At 35.0% G+C, this 14,211-nt stretch overlaps 1 protein-coding gene and 1 pseudogene across 5 annotated transcripts; one reads left to right on the top strand and one right to left on the bottom strand.

Moving 5' to 3' along the window:
* The first annotated feature begins 4,184 nt into the window (after positions 1–4,184).
* On the top strand, positions 4,185–4,846 carry LOC149266533 (26S proteasome non-ATPase regulatory subunit 7 homolog A pseudogene; annotated as a pseudogene).
* Positions 4,847–9,136: 4,290 nt separating this feature from the next.
* LOC149266532 (putative anthocyanidin reductase) lies at positions 9,137–13,550 on the bottom strand. Of its 5 annotated transcripts, none has more exons than XR_016260160.1 (7): positions 13,232–13,549; positions 12,959–13,125; positions 11,078–11,287; positions 10,830–10,989; positions 9,637–9,759; positions 9,266–9,447; positions 9,137–9,224 (listed from the first exon to the last, which is right to left on the bottom strand). XR_016260160.1 is itself a non-coding variant. In XM_089430641.1 (7 exons), the coding sequence occupies exons 1-6, from the start codon at positions 13,356–13,358 to the stop codon at positions 9,303–9,305; spliced, it is 1,023 nt and encodes a 340-aa protein (XP_089286767.1). In that variant the 5' UTR covers positions 13,359–13,547; the 3' UTR covers positions 9,137–9,224; positions 9,266–9,302. The 5 variants fall into 5 exon arrangements, 4 of the variants coding, with proteins under 4 accessions (XP_089286767.1, XP_089286770.1, XP_089286771.1 ...); XM_089430641.1 differs by having other exon boundaries at positions 9,546–9,759; positions 13,232–13,547; XM_089430644.1 differs by having other exon boundaries at positions 9,137–9,447; positions 9,546–9,750; positions 13,232–13,550.
* Between the last annotated feature and the right edge of the window lie 661 nt (positions 13,551–14,211).

The following is a 14,211-nucleotide window of genomic DNA, read 5'->3' as shown; positions in this document are numbered from 1 at the left end:
CGGTCAGCCCCCAACTGAATTGTGCTTGGTCACGTCATGGGGCATTGGGCACATAGAACCTGATGCTTGGGGCTGAAATCCATGCACACCTAAAAACTTGAGGTTGTGGTCATGTTGACGACCCATGTGGACTGGGGCTACCCCCCTTTGCACGCACCTAGAGGTTTTTCCCCTCCATGGAGCTCCCGCTTGTGGTTAGATGTGGACGGGTCATTACTTGGGGTTGGGGCTAATCCCTATCCCTTGGTCTCACCCCATGATTCTTGTGGGCATGGTGACCAAGGTTGGGGCTTAGCCCCAACCCAATCCCCATATATGATATGCTCCTTGTTTAAATACAAGTGGGGACTTAATATAGTTAAGTCACAATTTTTTGTGTAGCGGTATAGCACTTTGTTGCTTGGTGCTAGGTTGTGTGTTCAACCCCAGTGTGGTCCCTTCGGCCCTTAACAATTTTTTCCATGCCACCAGGAAGCCACGTGGAAAGCATTCATTGGCCCACATGGCTTCCAACCATTGGAGCCCATACAGACATAGTCATCCATTAAAATAATAATAAAAAAATTGAACCAATAAGATTCAAATATTTTTTGACCAATCTGGAGAGGGAAAGTGGCAGCGTTCCATTGCCCAAAAATTCACAATCAGCTTGTTACTTTCATTTTTAACCTGTTTAGGAAAACGATCATAACGCAATATCAGGAGCATATAATATTGGTTTTTAACGATTGAAGTTGTGTTGGATTTAGATCGTCGATACCTATGCACTGGTATAAGTTCCGAGCACTTGTGGACACTTTGAATTTTGAGCACTTCACTGATCCCCTAGATCACATCACAAGCAGCGAAGGAATTTATGACCATTCCAAAGCATCCATGTATCATCACATTTGGAATCCCTTATCCTTAGACAATGATCTTGTTTCAATTTGACCATGGTTGGCCCTTTCTTTGAGATCAATGACAACTCAACATTATCTCCTCACCTTCTTGTAAAAATGTAGCTTTGGCGAATGGAACTGCAATTTTCCTAATAAAGCAGCACAATCTTGTCTGAGATAGGGTTTTTAATCTAGAAATAACATCCTTTATAACAACAATTAGTACTTGCATTGTCCCTAAACCTTATGCATTCAATTTTTGTGTAAATTGTAAAACAATTTTCTCATTGAACCCTTGCAACATGTTAAAATATGCCAGCCATCCTACAACCTGGAATATCCCATGATCTATTGGATAATTCATTAAGGCATCGATAGAGTCTAGTTCATGCTAGGCCACTACTACACCCATGGCTTTTGACTGTCAAAGAGATTGTTACAAGTGCAACACTTGTCCATGCAAATTCATGTTGAAAGGGGAATGTTGAGTTCATTAGAATTAGTAAGTTTTAGTTATGTTTTTAATTATGGTAGGGTATACATCTTTTTTCTACCATAATTAGGAAGTGGTATGAATGATTAAGAGGGATTTTAAAATAATCATATCAAATTTGATTGGGGTAAAGAGAGTAGAATGATAAATAACATTATGAATAGGAGATTTGATTGTCACATGCCAAATCGGGATAGTGATGGTGCATCGTGCAATAGTATGATACAATCCACCTCCCCTCAACTCAGAAATGATGGTCATCCTCCACAAATGCAATAGAGAATCATGTCATCCTTAATCAAAACAATGCAAGTTTGTGATAGAAGTTTACATGTTGTAGACTTGTCAATCATGTTGATGTGGTGACTTTGAGGGCAGTGCAAACTCAGCTGAAAATGTCATAGTGAATTCGTAGCAATTATCTTTGTTGAAGTCTATCAATGTGGTCATCACAGTATAAGTAATTTGTGTGTCAGAAAAATCCCATGTAACAATGTAGAACCATAGGAAACAATCACAATCTTACTAAGAATAATAGGTACATGTGGTGTATCCACAGCGACAACTTGTGATGATTAGCAGGTATAAATACATATGGTATGTATCAACAATAATTTGTAGTAATCAACATGTACAATTATAATTTGGTCCCCAACAACAAATTATAGTAATCAATAGGTATAGGTACAATCTGGTCTTATATCAACAACTTATAATAATCAATAGGTATAGGTATAGGTATAGTCTAGTCTGCATCAACAACAACTTACAGTAGTTGGCAGGTGGATCTGGTGTGTATCAACAATGACACTCCATGTGATATATCAACAATAATGTTGACAACAAAATGAAACCTTCAAAAACAATGAACTGGTTACACGTGAAAGAAAAAAAGGGTCATAAGACTGTAATTGCAAAAGAAAATATGTGTTGACTACTAACAAGTTGGTTTTCAGTCACCACTTTGTCTAACCATGCCCCAAAGGGGTTTTCACCATTAGACTTTATTATTATTATTATTATTATTATTATTATTTTAATAGTTTTTATTTTCTTAAAGAGAATGAATTAAATGGTTGGCAGTGCATGAATATTTTCCTTTGCCCCAACAACTTCAAGATTTGAATCTAAGACAATTTTAATAAATGAATCCTTCAAAGTTGGCTTATGGTACAACTGAATATGGTGTCCATTGGAAAGCATGGATGCTTTCAACCAATCAATGGTTGTTAGTCTTACGATCCTATTATCCAAGACTACACCCACTTCATAAGGACCTAGCCACCTACTACAGAGATTTCCCTTAAAATATTTAAAACTAGAATCATATAGTAGCGCACAATCACCTTTTGAAACACCTTTTTGATAAATTTTTCATGCCACTTGGCACACTACTTGTGTATAATATCAATACGTTGCACAACAACCAAACACATTTCTAAAAACTCATTCATCAAATCTAATCAGTATTTTAGTGTTGTAGTCAAATCTAGATTCACCTCCAAGGTGGTTTTGAGTACCCTTATTTCAAATTCAATCGAAAAGACATGATTCTTAACATGCACAAGTTTATAAGGAGAAAAATCTATGGTATTTTTTCAAGTAGTTATGTAAGCCCATAACACCTCTGGAAGCCTTTCAGCCCAATCTCAATGGTGTCCTGCCACATTTTTTGTAAGAATCACTTCCAACACTTTATTAGTACTTTCCACTTTCCCATTATCTTGTGGATGGTAAGGTGAAGTAACTTAGTGATGAATCCTATATTTCTTAACAAGGTTTTGTATGAGCTAGGAAGTAAACTATGTTCCCCCATTTGTAACTATCTCCTTTGGCACTCCATATTGAACAAAGCTATCTTCAAATAGAAAAACTAAAATAGATCATTTGGTAGCCTTTATAAGTGCTTTATCTTTAACCCTCTTGTTGGCATGGTCTGTGCATACCAAAAAGTAAGTCTTTTGCTAAGATGGGAGATTGATTGTTCCTACAAAATCTAAAGCCCATCTCTCAAAAGGTTCCATCACCAATTGAGGTTGTAGCAACATTTCATCTGATTGGATAGGTTGACCCATCCTCTGGCATTTGTCACACGCTTGTACATAATTACTTGCATCCTAGAATATGGTAGGTTGAACATAGCCTATCTGAAGAACTTTATCACTTGTTCTCCTATCTAAAAAGTGACCTCCACAAAGCTCATCATGACAAGCCTTCATAATTTCATGGATCTCATCTTCTCTCACACACCTTCTGATTTGATGATCCAGACCTGTGTGCAAGAGATATCCATCTAACTAGAAATACTAGGCACTTTTTGAATGGTCTTTTGTTTATCCCTAGGAGAAAGGTGTTACAGAAGATTTCCTGTAGCAAAATAATTAGCAATATTTGCATACCAAGGTGAGTAAGTGGAAATTGAAATAATATATTCATCTAGAAAAGTATCCTCAACATAAAGATTATCGTCAATGGTGATAACAAATTCTTGTAGTAACAACAACCACCTAGTAACCCTAACATTAATGACTACTTTGTTCATTAAAAACCGAATAACAAAATTATCAATATGCATAAAAATTTGATAAACAGTGATATAATGCCTAAATTTGTGAATTTGTGTCTTTGTGTGTTTTTGTTTGAATCGTTTTCCGGTTTTCTTTTCCGCTGAAAATGAAAATATAAATGCCACAGAATAGGCATGTCGATGTGTATGATTTTAGGTTTGTTTTTTATGAGAATGGAGGGTTGTATTCAGGCGGAAGGTGGAGACCAGGGGATCAGATCCTGGTGCCTCTTTGCTTCCCCGCCAGAGGTTACTCGCAGGCTGAAGCAGCAACTCGGCTCAAACAAACGACAGAGGAGAGGAAAGATGGATGTGATAAAGACGCAGCAAATATCAGCGAGGGCAATAGAGAAAGTGATAGTGCATCCTTTGGTGTTGCTCAGCATCATGGACAACTACAACAGAGTAGCGAGAGACACAAGGAAACGAGTTATTGGCATGTTGCTGGGAACCAGCTTCCGCGGGGTCGTAGATGTAACTAACAGCTATGCAGTGCCTTTTGAAGAAGATGACAAGGATCCAAGCATCTGGTTTTTGGATCACAACTATCATGAATCTATGTTTGAAATGTTCAAGTGGATTAATGCAAAGGAGCATGTGGTAGGATGGTATAGCACTGGTCCAAAACTTCGGGAAAATGACTTGGATGTGCATGAGTTGTTCCATGACTATGTGCCCAATCCTGTGCTTGTCATTATTGATGTCCAACCGAAGGAGCTAGGGATTCCTACCAAAGCATACTATGTTGTGGAGGAAGTTAAAGAGAATGCAACTCAGAAAATCCAGAAGGTATTTGTGCATGTGCCTTCTGAAATTTGTGCTCATGAAGTTGAGGAAACAGGCGTGGCAGTTTTGGAAGAAAACCCTGGTTGTGCTGATGGCGAGGGTGGTGCCAATGAAAAATAAGAAGAAGAGATTGAGAGGCGTCCCCTAGAGGCTCCGTGGACCCATAAGCCACAGGCCCCAAGGACAATTTTATTGGGGAATTGGGATTTTGGTTTACCCCGAAATCCCGTCCTCATCAAATTATTCTTTAAACCAGAATCAGATATTTTTAAACATAGGAACTTGCAAGAGCCTTCCGGTAATGTGCTTCAACAAAGTGGTGATTCAAAGTATCTGGAAGGTCGAGTTCAAGCAGACGGAGATGACATTGATCAGGCCATGGATGGCAGCCTTTGTTTAGATGATCGCAGGTTTGTTTTGGCGAGGGCCTTCAGTATTCTAAATAAGGCAAGTGAGATCAGAGTGTAATTGCGAATAGCCTTTTTGGGCCCATAACCCACATGCCCGAAGAACAATTTTACTGAGGAATTGGGATTTTGGTTTACCCCGAAATCTCGTCACCATTAAGTGGTATCAAAGCGGGAAAAGATTTCCTGTGGAAATGAGAGTTTTTGCATGCGAAGAAAGAAGAGGTACAGTTGTTGAAGATTTGTAAGGTTGTAATTTTTTTTTAATTTCTTTGTGAAGGTGAAAAGATTGCAGCAAACCTGGAGCAAGAGTGCTCAATTGGTTCGAGAGGAGAAAACCACGGAAGTGCCAAGAGGACTAATCTCAGGAGAGAAGCTTGGTAGGGCATCTGGTAGTAGGGAGGACTTGCTATTGCAGAGGTTTGGTTGCAGCTCACATGAAGGCAGTTCCACTGAAGAAGTGAAACAATGGGTAGAATTGCTAATGACAAGGAAACGCACATGACCAGGAGGTCATAATTTTTGTACATCGGGAGTCTGATGCAGGAGCATCCGAACCCTTAATGAAAAAAATTAGATAAAGAAGACACGTGGACAACCACATTGATAACCAGGCCAACCTTAAACAAGATTCGGTTAATGAACTAATTTCAGTTAAAAAAAAAATAGTTAAAACTGAATGTATGTATAATAAGATATTGAGAAATCATGAAGTAATCAAGAAAGAGAGGAGAAAAACCTGTGCATGTGAGAGAGGGAAAAATGTAGTTGCTGGAGAGTTCTTGATTAAGGCTGAGATGCCTTAAATTGTAACCGAGTTGTAAATAATGAAAATGTGTTTTTGTGAATTTATACAGAAATGCGTCTTTGAGAATTTATGTCTCTGTGTTTTTTTTTTTTTTTTTGAATCGTTTGCCAGCGATTTGGATTTTTTGAAGCCATGGCGTTTTTGTCAAGTCGTCCGATGATGTGGAAAAGAGGAGGAGCCAGACTTGAAGCCCTAGCGGCCTCCGCGCTTAAACAGAGTGCATCAGTTCTTCACAGATGCGGCGGCTGCAGAGAAGGACCCATGCGTAGAGGAGGAGCGCTACCATTTCAATCTACGCCAAATACAATTGACAAGTCTTTCGGCCGGCTAGGGGTTCTGTTTGGCAAAATGATATGTTTGAGGATAGCATGGAAGCCTTTGGCGTGCAACTTGGATTTGAGACTGGTACAAAATTGTACGTCTCCAATTTGGATTATGGAGTCTCCAATGACTATATGAAGCAACTATTTTCAGAGATTGGCGAGCTTAAACGGTGTTCAATCCATTATGATAGAAGTGGTCGTTCCAAGGGCATAGCAAAAGTGGTTTTTTGAAGGATGCGTTGGAGAATTCTCCAAGAAAAGACGATGGCGTGGCGGAGAAGTCAGATTATTCTTTAAACCAGAATCAGAGATTGTTAAACATAGGAACTTGCAAGAGTCTTCCGGTAATGTGCTTCAACAGAGTGGTGATTCAGAGTATCTGGAAGGTCGAGTTCAAGCAGGCGGAAATGACGTTGATCAGGCCATGGATGGCAGCCTTTGTTTAGATGATCACAGGTTTGTTCTTGCGAGGGCCTTCAGTATTCTAAATAAGACAAGTGAAATCAAAATGTAGTTGCGGATAGGCTTTTTGGGCCCATAACCCACATGCCTAAAGAACAATTTTACTGAGGAATTGGGATTTTGGTTTACCCCGAAATCTCGTCCCCATCATATTTGATTATGTGGGAGTTAGATTCTTGTTGATATAGTATATGGTGTTGATATATATTCATTTAAAACCGAATTTTGTATTAGTCAAAAAAATCATTCCTCCATCATTGCTCGGTCATGCTTGAAGTGACCCTAAATTTTGTTTGTTTTTACTTTATTTCATGACAAAGGGTGAGGACACCATAATAATTTTAATATTTTATTAGTGAATATCAGTGCATATGTCCTATGACAAAAATATTTGGTGTTGACTAAATTGTGGCTAATGATAACAGACCCATTACATTTTTAAATTTTATACTTGTGAATCCATGTAAGATAAATGCATGAATGCAAGTGAATCAGAAATATGTTTACTTTTTCTAGAAAATAAAATGATAATTGTAAGTTATTTCCATACACCCATATCACAAATAAATAAACATTGGTTTTATTTTTTTTTGAGAGAAGAAACATGTACTTCGATTCATATATAGAAAGTATATACATACAAGTGTACATTCATTGGAACTGGCTAAATCATATGGCGAGCATATATAAAGCATTCCAAATAAAAAAACAAAAACAAAAAAATTAGTACAAAGTGGAAAAACAAGAGTTATAACACTCATTTGACTTCCCTTTCTTTCCTTTTTTCTTATTAACCTGTTTCCATCTCCCAGGGCAAGCACCAATTGGGACAAGAACCGAGGAAAATACTGATGTCTCAGAAGGTTGGTATTTTTCTAAATATAAGCTTTCATAAACATGTACTGTAGAAATCATAAGACACATACCTACTCCACTCTTTGCGGACATTAAATCACAATTGTTGAATTTAGGCTTCTGTGATACATAACAAGTTTATGAGAGGGGTTTCAGCGAAAATCACATCATCATTCATTTGTCGACGCGTTTCAAACCAACAAGTGTGTTTCATTGTTAAGACAAGTTGAAGAACCAGATTATGGCTGCATTATAAATAGAGAGAGTAGATCATCCAACGGCTATATTTGACTACAAAACGGCTATATTAGACTAGGAAATGGCTATATTTGACTGGACTGGACCAAGGAATAGGGACAATGGCTATATTTGACTCGACTGGACCAAGGGATAAAGACAGAGAGAAATCAGTTCATTAATTTATAAGTTAGTTATTGAATAAAAATAATATATTGTATTTAATTACTAATTATATAGATAAAAACTTATAATATTAATAGAATATAAAAATTAATCAAAATTTATTAAAAAAATAACTAATTTAGTTCGTTAATTAATGTAACCAACTCTCCTAATTAAAATCACTAGAAAAATAGATTCAAGCCATTAAAGAATTATTGAATCTTTAATTCTTTAATAACAATATATTTTTTTCTATTTAATTTATTTTTATTTTAAATTTTATATTATTTATTTTTAAAATATTAATTTAAAATTTTCATATTATCATGGTAAAACAAATGTAATATTCAAATTTTTAATGATATCGGATATACAAATTAATTAGGATACAAAATATTTCATAAAAAATAATACATGATATATTATTAATTTATATTTAGTTTATTCAAATTTTTAATGATATCGGATATACAAATTAATTAGGATACAAAATATTTCATAAAAAATAATACATGATATATTATTAATTTATATTTAATTTTATTAATTGTTATTTATTTATTTTTTATTATTAATATTTTAATTTTTTTAAATGATGAGGAAGATTTCTTTTGATTAATAGATCTCTACGTAGTTTATTATAGAGAGGGGTTAAAGGTGGGTGACACTATTTAATTTTTCTTTTAACATGTGGATCTAACCTAATTAAGGAAGCAAATAGCGGAAACATCTTTAAAATTTATTTTTATTATTATATACTATTCAAAATTTCTAAATTGCTTCATTTTATCTTTGTAAATATAAATTTATATAAAAAATAATTTATTAAAGATATTTAATTCAAAAATTTCTAAATTATTAGGTTTTTAGTTACATTAAATTTGCTGAGTAAACTTTTAAACTATTATTATTATTTTTTTGATTGGTCTTAGGGTGATCTATTCTCAACTAGGTGAGTGTGAAAATCCACCAGCTTTCAAAAGCAAATATGGGCCTAAGCCAAGGCTTGAATACCATTTTAGGTTTTCAGTTACACTAAAACAGCCAGGCTTAGTAAACTTCCAAACTTTCAAACCATTATCATTACCTTTTGGGTGGTCCCAACTTGAATCCCAAAGTGACAGTTAATCTACCTAATAAACTAAAATGAGTGTGAAAATCCGACACAAATTCAAACATTTTTTATTTTTTTTAAATATAAACTTTACAAACTGATTCATATAGATTCCTTTCCCATACTAAACTTTACAAACTGATTCATATAGATTCCTTTCCCATACTATTGTCCACAATTCTTGAAGAAATGATGATTTACTTGTTTATTGCAATATGCCTATCGTTTTAGCAAATTCAATGCTTTCATCAAAAATTTCTGGTAAGCCATACTTGTAGGAGAAGCCCAAATCCAACAATCTTTTGGATGAAACAGGCACGTGGCTAAGAAAATCATCTTCCTTTGGATATCTGCAATTCACATGATCCATTAATGTCATTAGGAAGTGGCTCTACACAGCAAAAAGGCAAAAATTAAAAATGAAAATATAAACGCATAAATTGCTTACTGGAGTGGTGGACAGAATTGTGAATAGCGTTTATTGCAAAAATCCCACAGCTCCGTGAGAGAGAGATCTTGAGCAGAGCATATATATCGACCTTTTGCAGATTGATGCTCCATCAAGAATATGTAGGCATCACATAAATCGGCCGTGTGGACTAATGCAATGGAGCCCATGAGCCACTGGAACTCCTTCAACCATTCGTAACATTCTTGACTCCCTGTTGCACTTGAAAGTCACTGTAACACCATGAATGTTTGGTTGGCATGCAAAAGGAAAAGGAAATCACTCTATGTGGCCTTTTGAGTTTATGGTTTTTAATTATTTATACATGTATATTTCTATAGCCTGTAATTATATTGATAAGTTTCTGGATATATGCTGAGTACAGGTTACACATCATTATAGCTGTACACTGTATATATATCGAAAATCTTACCAACATAATTTTTAATTATTTAAATTTAATTACTCTAATTCACAAAACTTAGACCCAGAATTACAATACTTTTAGTAGAGTTTAAATAAAATTAATAGAAAATATAACGAAATTTAGCTAACCTTAAAACGATTAGACGCTGATAACCTAAAAAGCGAAAGCGTTGTTTAACAGAGTCGATTTTTTATAATACAAAAAGAAAGTGTTTTTTTTTTTTTTTTCTAAAAAACCTTATTAAGTAATTCCCACCTGTCAACCTCTTCATAAAATTTGAACTTATTATAAATACAATTAAGCTATTTGATGTAAAAAGTTCTGTATGATTCAACTGTTTATGAAAACTCCCACCTCTCAATCTCTTTTCATAAAATTTGAACCAAACTTATTATAAATACAATTAAGCTATTTGATGTAGGTTTGTAACAAGTTCTCTGTATGATTCAACTGTATGATTAAAGTTGGAACCTTAATTATTGTGTCTTTCTTGTGTATATGGATAGTTTTGATACAGCAGAATTTCTGCTTGAAACATTGTAAAGCATCACGGTTCCAGTTCTATTTCGTTACAAATTTGTCATACCTTCAAAACCACATGGAACCACATGGAAAATGAATCTAATCTAAGATCTGCATACTCAGAAATAAAAGGATGTCTCATGTTATTTAATTTGTTAATGTTAACAGGACTTGGCATATTAGTTTTTTTATTCAAACATATCTTTGAGGAAATTCAAAAGATTTTCATATCAGTAAAGGGTATTCTAAAAAAACGTGTTTGATATATTACTGTATTTTACTGGGTAAATAATCAATAACATTAATCTACCATAAATCTCAAAAATCCAAAATACCTGTGATCAATCCTAAAGTTTCTTCAATGCTGGCAGGAAGCGTGGGTGTAAGAGAAGGTCCGGCAACTAGGGCTGGCGCTAGTGTCACCACTTCAATGCTATGATCCGATCCATATTGAAGAGCTGCTTGCTCTGATAATGTCTTCGCCACATAATACATCTGAACATCAAAAATTTCATTACTTCTATCTCCATTAATGATACAAATAAAACTGCTAATTCAATATTCATAACAAATCCGAATTTACCCAGAAAAGTGGTTTTTCACGCCTGATGAGATCGACAGGGGTCCAGCAGGATTCGTCAACGCAGTCCCTGAATTTTCCATTGTTATTCAGCGGAGAAGCTGCGTTTATGGAGGAAGTGTATATTACACGGCGAACAGATTTTGCCTTTGCACAAGCCTTCAAAATATCTAGAGTCCCTTTAACCTCTGCCTCCACAACAGTTGTCTGTGCCTGAAAGAGTTAAAAGAAGTCAAAATTTCATGGTATCTCGGATTACTTGCAGATTCCAGAATATTTCTCAAATAATATAGAAAAGAATAAATTAAACAGTTAACTTCACTTTGGTTAGTCATCTTATATCTAATGAATCAGATACCCAAAAATATTTTGCAATATGGGATTGGTTAAACATAACACATTGAATGATTGTTGAATGTATGTAGATTGCAGATTTGGAAAATATGGTTAGTCAGCTTATATCTAATGAATCAGATACCCAAAAATATTTTGCAATATGGGATTGGGTTTAGTCATCTTATATGTAATGAATCGGATACCCAAAAATATTTTGCAATATGGGATTGGGTTAAATATAACACATTGAATGATTGTTGAAGGTATGTAGATTGTAGATTTGGAAAATATTTTAGAATTTGATGGTTCTGAGAGGGGTTAAATAATTGTTTTTTTATGTCAGCAATATTAAAAAAAAAAAATCTGTAATCAATAATTTTCACCCAAAAAAATATCCACAGACTCTACAATCCACATCCACATCTACAAATAAATATTTTCCTAATCTAGGATCAACATAAATATTTTCCTCATCTAGGATCAACGTAAAGATACTTTGAATGATTGATCATCACATAGATATTTTCCGAATCTAGATCAACATAAAGATACTTTGAATGATTGGGAAACTGTGGATATGAGTGATTAGTATTATTTACCTCGGTGTCTATGGTGAAATCCATGGGAGTGGCTAAGTGAACAACGAAGTCACAGTCACTAAGGGCAGAATCGAAGGTACCCTCTTTAGTGATATCAGCTTCGAATAGCGTAAGCCTCTCTCTGGCTCCCGGGAGGGACATAACATGGCGAGTTTTGCTTTCGTTGTCTACAGAATCAGTCAAATAGACTTATGAATAAGCAAGCAAAGCCACTGGTCAGGTTAAGGTTAGGTTGAGCGAGCAATTGATATAAAATATCACAACAACAGCAAATTCAGATTTTGTGGAGGTTTGTGTTTACACCAAAATTAGTAGGTGTTGGTAAACGCTACAAATCAGTAACTAGGATCCCCAGGGTTGAAATTACAGATTCCATAGAGGTGCAGTGATTCTTCCAATACCTCCCCTCAAACGCAACTGGGGGGAATCGAACCTGGGTCTAGGCTCTGATATCATGTGGAGATTTGCCATTAAACCAAAACCCTCAGGTGTTGGTAAACATTCCAAACCAGTAACTAGGATCCCCAGGGTGGAAATTACAGATTCTATAGAGGTGCTGTGATTCTTCCAACATCTTTTAAAAACCCAAATATTCTGAAAATTCACAAATCTATATAGAATATCCATATAGAATATCTAGACAAACATGGGCTAGGTCAATTATTTACATCACCATGTTTTTCAAAAACCTAAATATTCTGAAAATCCACAATCTACATAAAATACTTATTTATATTTTTCAAAAACCCAAATATTCTGAAAATCCACAATCTACTTAAAATACCCACCATAAAATTTTGAAAATCCACAATCCACATAAAATACACACCTTAAAATTCTGAAATATTCCCAAAATCAACGATCAACCTAAATTCACCTTAAAATTCTGAAATATTCCCAAAATCAACAATCAACCTAAATTCAATTGGGATATTTGATAATTATTTACCTCTGCGTCTATGGCGAAATCCATGGGTGTCGCCAAGAGAATGGCGAACTCACAGCCCTGAAGGGCAGTATCGAAGCTGCCCTCTTCGTTGAGATTGGCTTTGAAGAGCCGAAGCCTCTCTTTGGCTCCCGGGAGCGACAGAATATGAGCAGTCTTGCGTTCGTCCCCTGCATAATAATTGAGAGAGCCGGACTTCTGGTTTATAAAACAAAGAAAGATATTAAACAAAGAAGCTGCTGTTAATGTCAAGGTCGTAATGTAACAAAACATCACCTGGATCCCTGACAGTACCATTGACATTGTATCCCCGGAGCAGAAGATCTTTGATTAGCCACGAGGCAATGAAACCTCCTGCTCCCGTCACACATACAGTGCAGTCTCTCCTTTCCTCGCACATCATCTTTGTCCCTCGCTTCAACAGGATTGTCGGATTGCAAATGAATGAATTTGGAAAGTTGGAACGAAATATAAGAAGATAAGGTTTAGAACAAGGAATCTTTTTCTTTCTGAAAAAAAAATTTAGAACAGGAATCTCTTTCTTTCTGAAAAAAAATTTAGAACAAGGAATATCTAAAAGAAGATAGAACAATAATGAGTAATAAGTGAATAAGTTTGGAACTTGATTGGATTTTCAAGAAAAATATATTCAACATATACTTCTTTTATCCTTCTTTTGAATACTTATTAACCAGTGTGGTGTGTTAGATTGGGTTGAATTTAATAAATATGCTGTTGTGGTGTGTTATTTTGACTTTTTTAATTAAGAGTTAATATTGATTCTCAAAAAAATAGATTTATTTTTTAATTGGTAACTTAAATTGATTCTCTCAACATATACTCTTAAATTCTTATCAACAATTGTAATATCATTTTTTAATTGAAAACTTAGATTAGTTCTTTATTTTTTAATTAACAACATAAATTGATTCTCAAGCGAAGTATATTCAGTGTATACTTCTTTTAAATACTTATCAACAACTGTAATATGTTCCACAAATTAGTTAATGAGTATACCTCTGTGGTGTGTCAGAGAATAAGTTAAATTATATTGAATCTTAATAAATCTGTTGGATTGCGTTGAATTTTAATAAATCAATCAATAGGTGTGCGCCATCTATCATCGGTTACAAGCGGTTAATGCGGTAATGCGTGTGCGCCTATGCCGTCGGCAAAGGAACAGCAGAAGTACGAAGATTATGACTGCGAGACCTTGCGACCTTTTTAAATTTTAAATTGAAATCCCAAAAGACGAC

This window comes from Pinus tabuliformis, chromosome 6, assembly GCF_031772625.1.
Source record: "Pinus tabuliformis cultivar Carrire ecotype Pingquan chromosome 6, CPIR1, whole genome shotgun sequence".
Classification (NCBI taxonomy): Eukaryota; Viridiplantae; Streptophyta; class Pinopsida; order Pinales; family Pinaceae; genus Pinus; species Pinus tabuliformis.
Note: the sequence above shows the minus strand (reverse complement) of the source record. Positions and strands in the feature narration are given on the sequence as shown.

What these genes read in the sequence shown, in the direction of transcription:
- LOC149266532 (XM_089430641.1), bottom strand. Translation starts at nt 13,358, where the DNA reads ATGATGTGCGAGGAAAGGAGAGACTGCACTGTATGTGTGACGGGAGCA. An exon ending in GTGAAAAACCACTTTTCTGG is followed by an intron (nt 10,990 to 11,077) that starts GTAAATTCGGAT and finishes TTTGATGTTCAG; the next exon opens with ATGTATTATGTGGCGAAGAC. An exon ending in CAATTCTGTCCACCACTCCA is followed by an intron (nt 9,448 to 9,545) that starts GTAAGCAATTTA and finishes TGTGAATTGCAG; the next exon opens with ATATCCAAAGGAAGATGATT.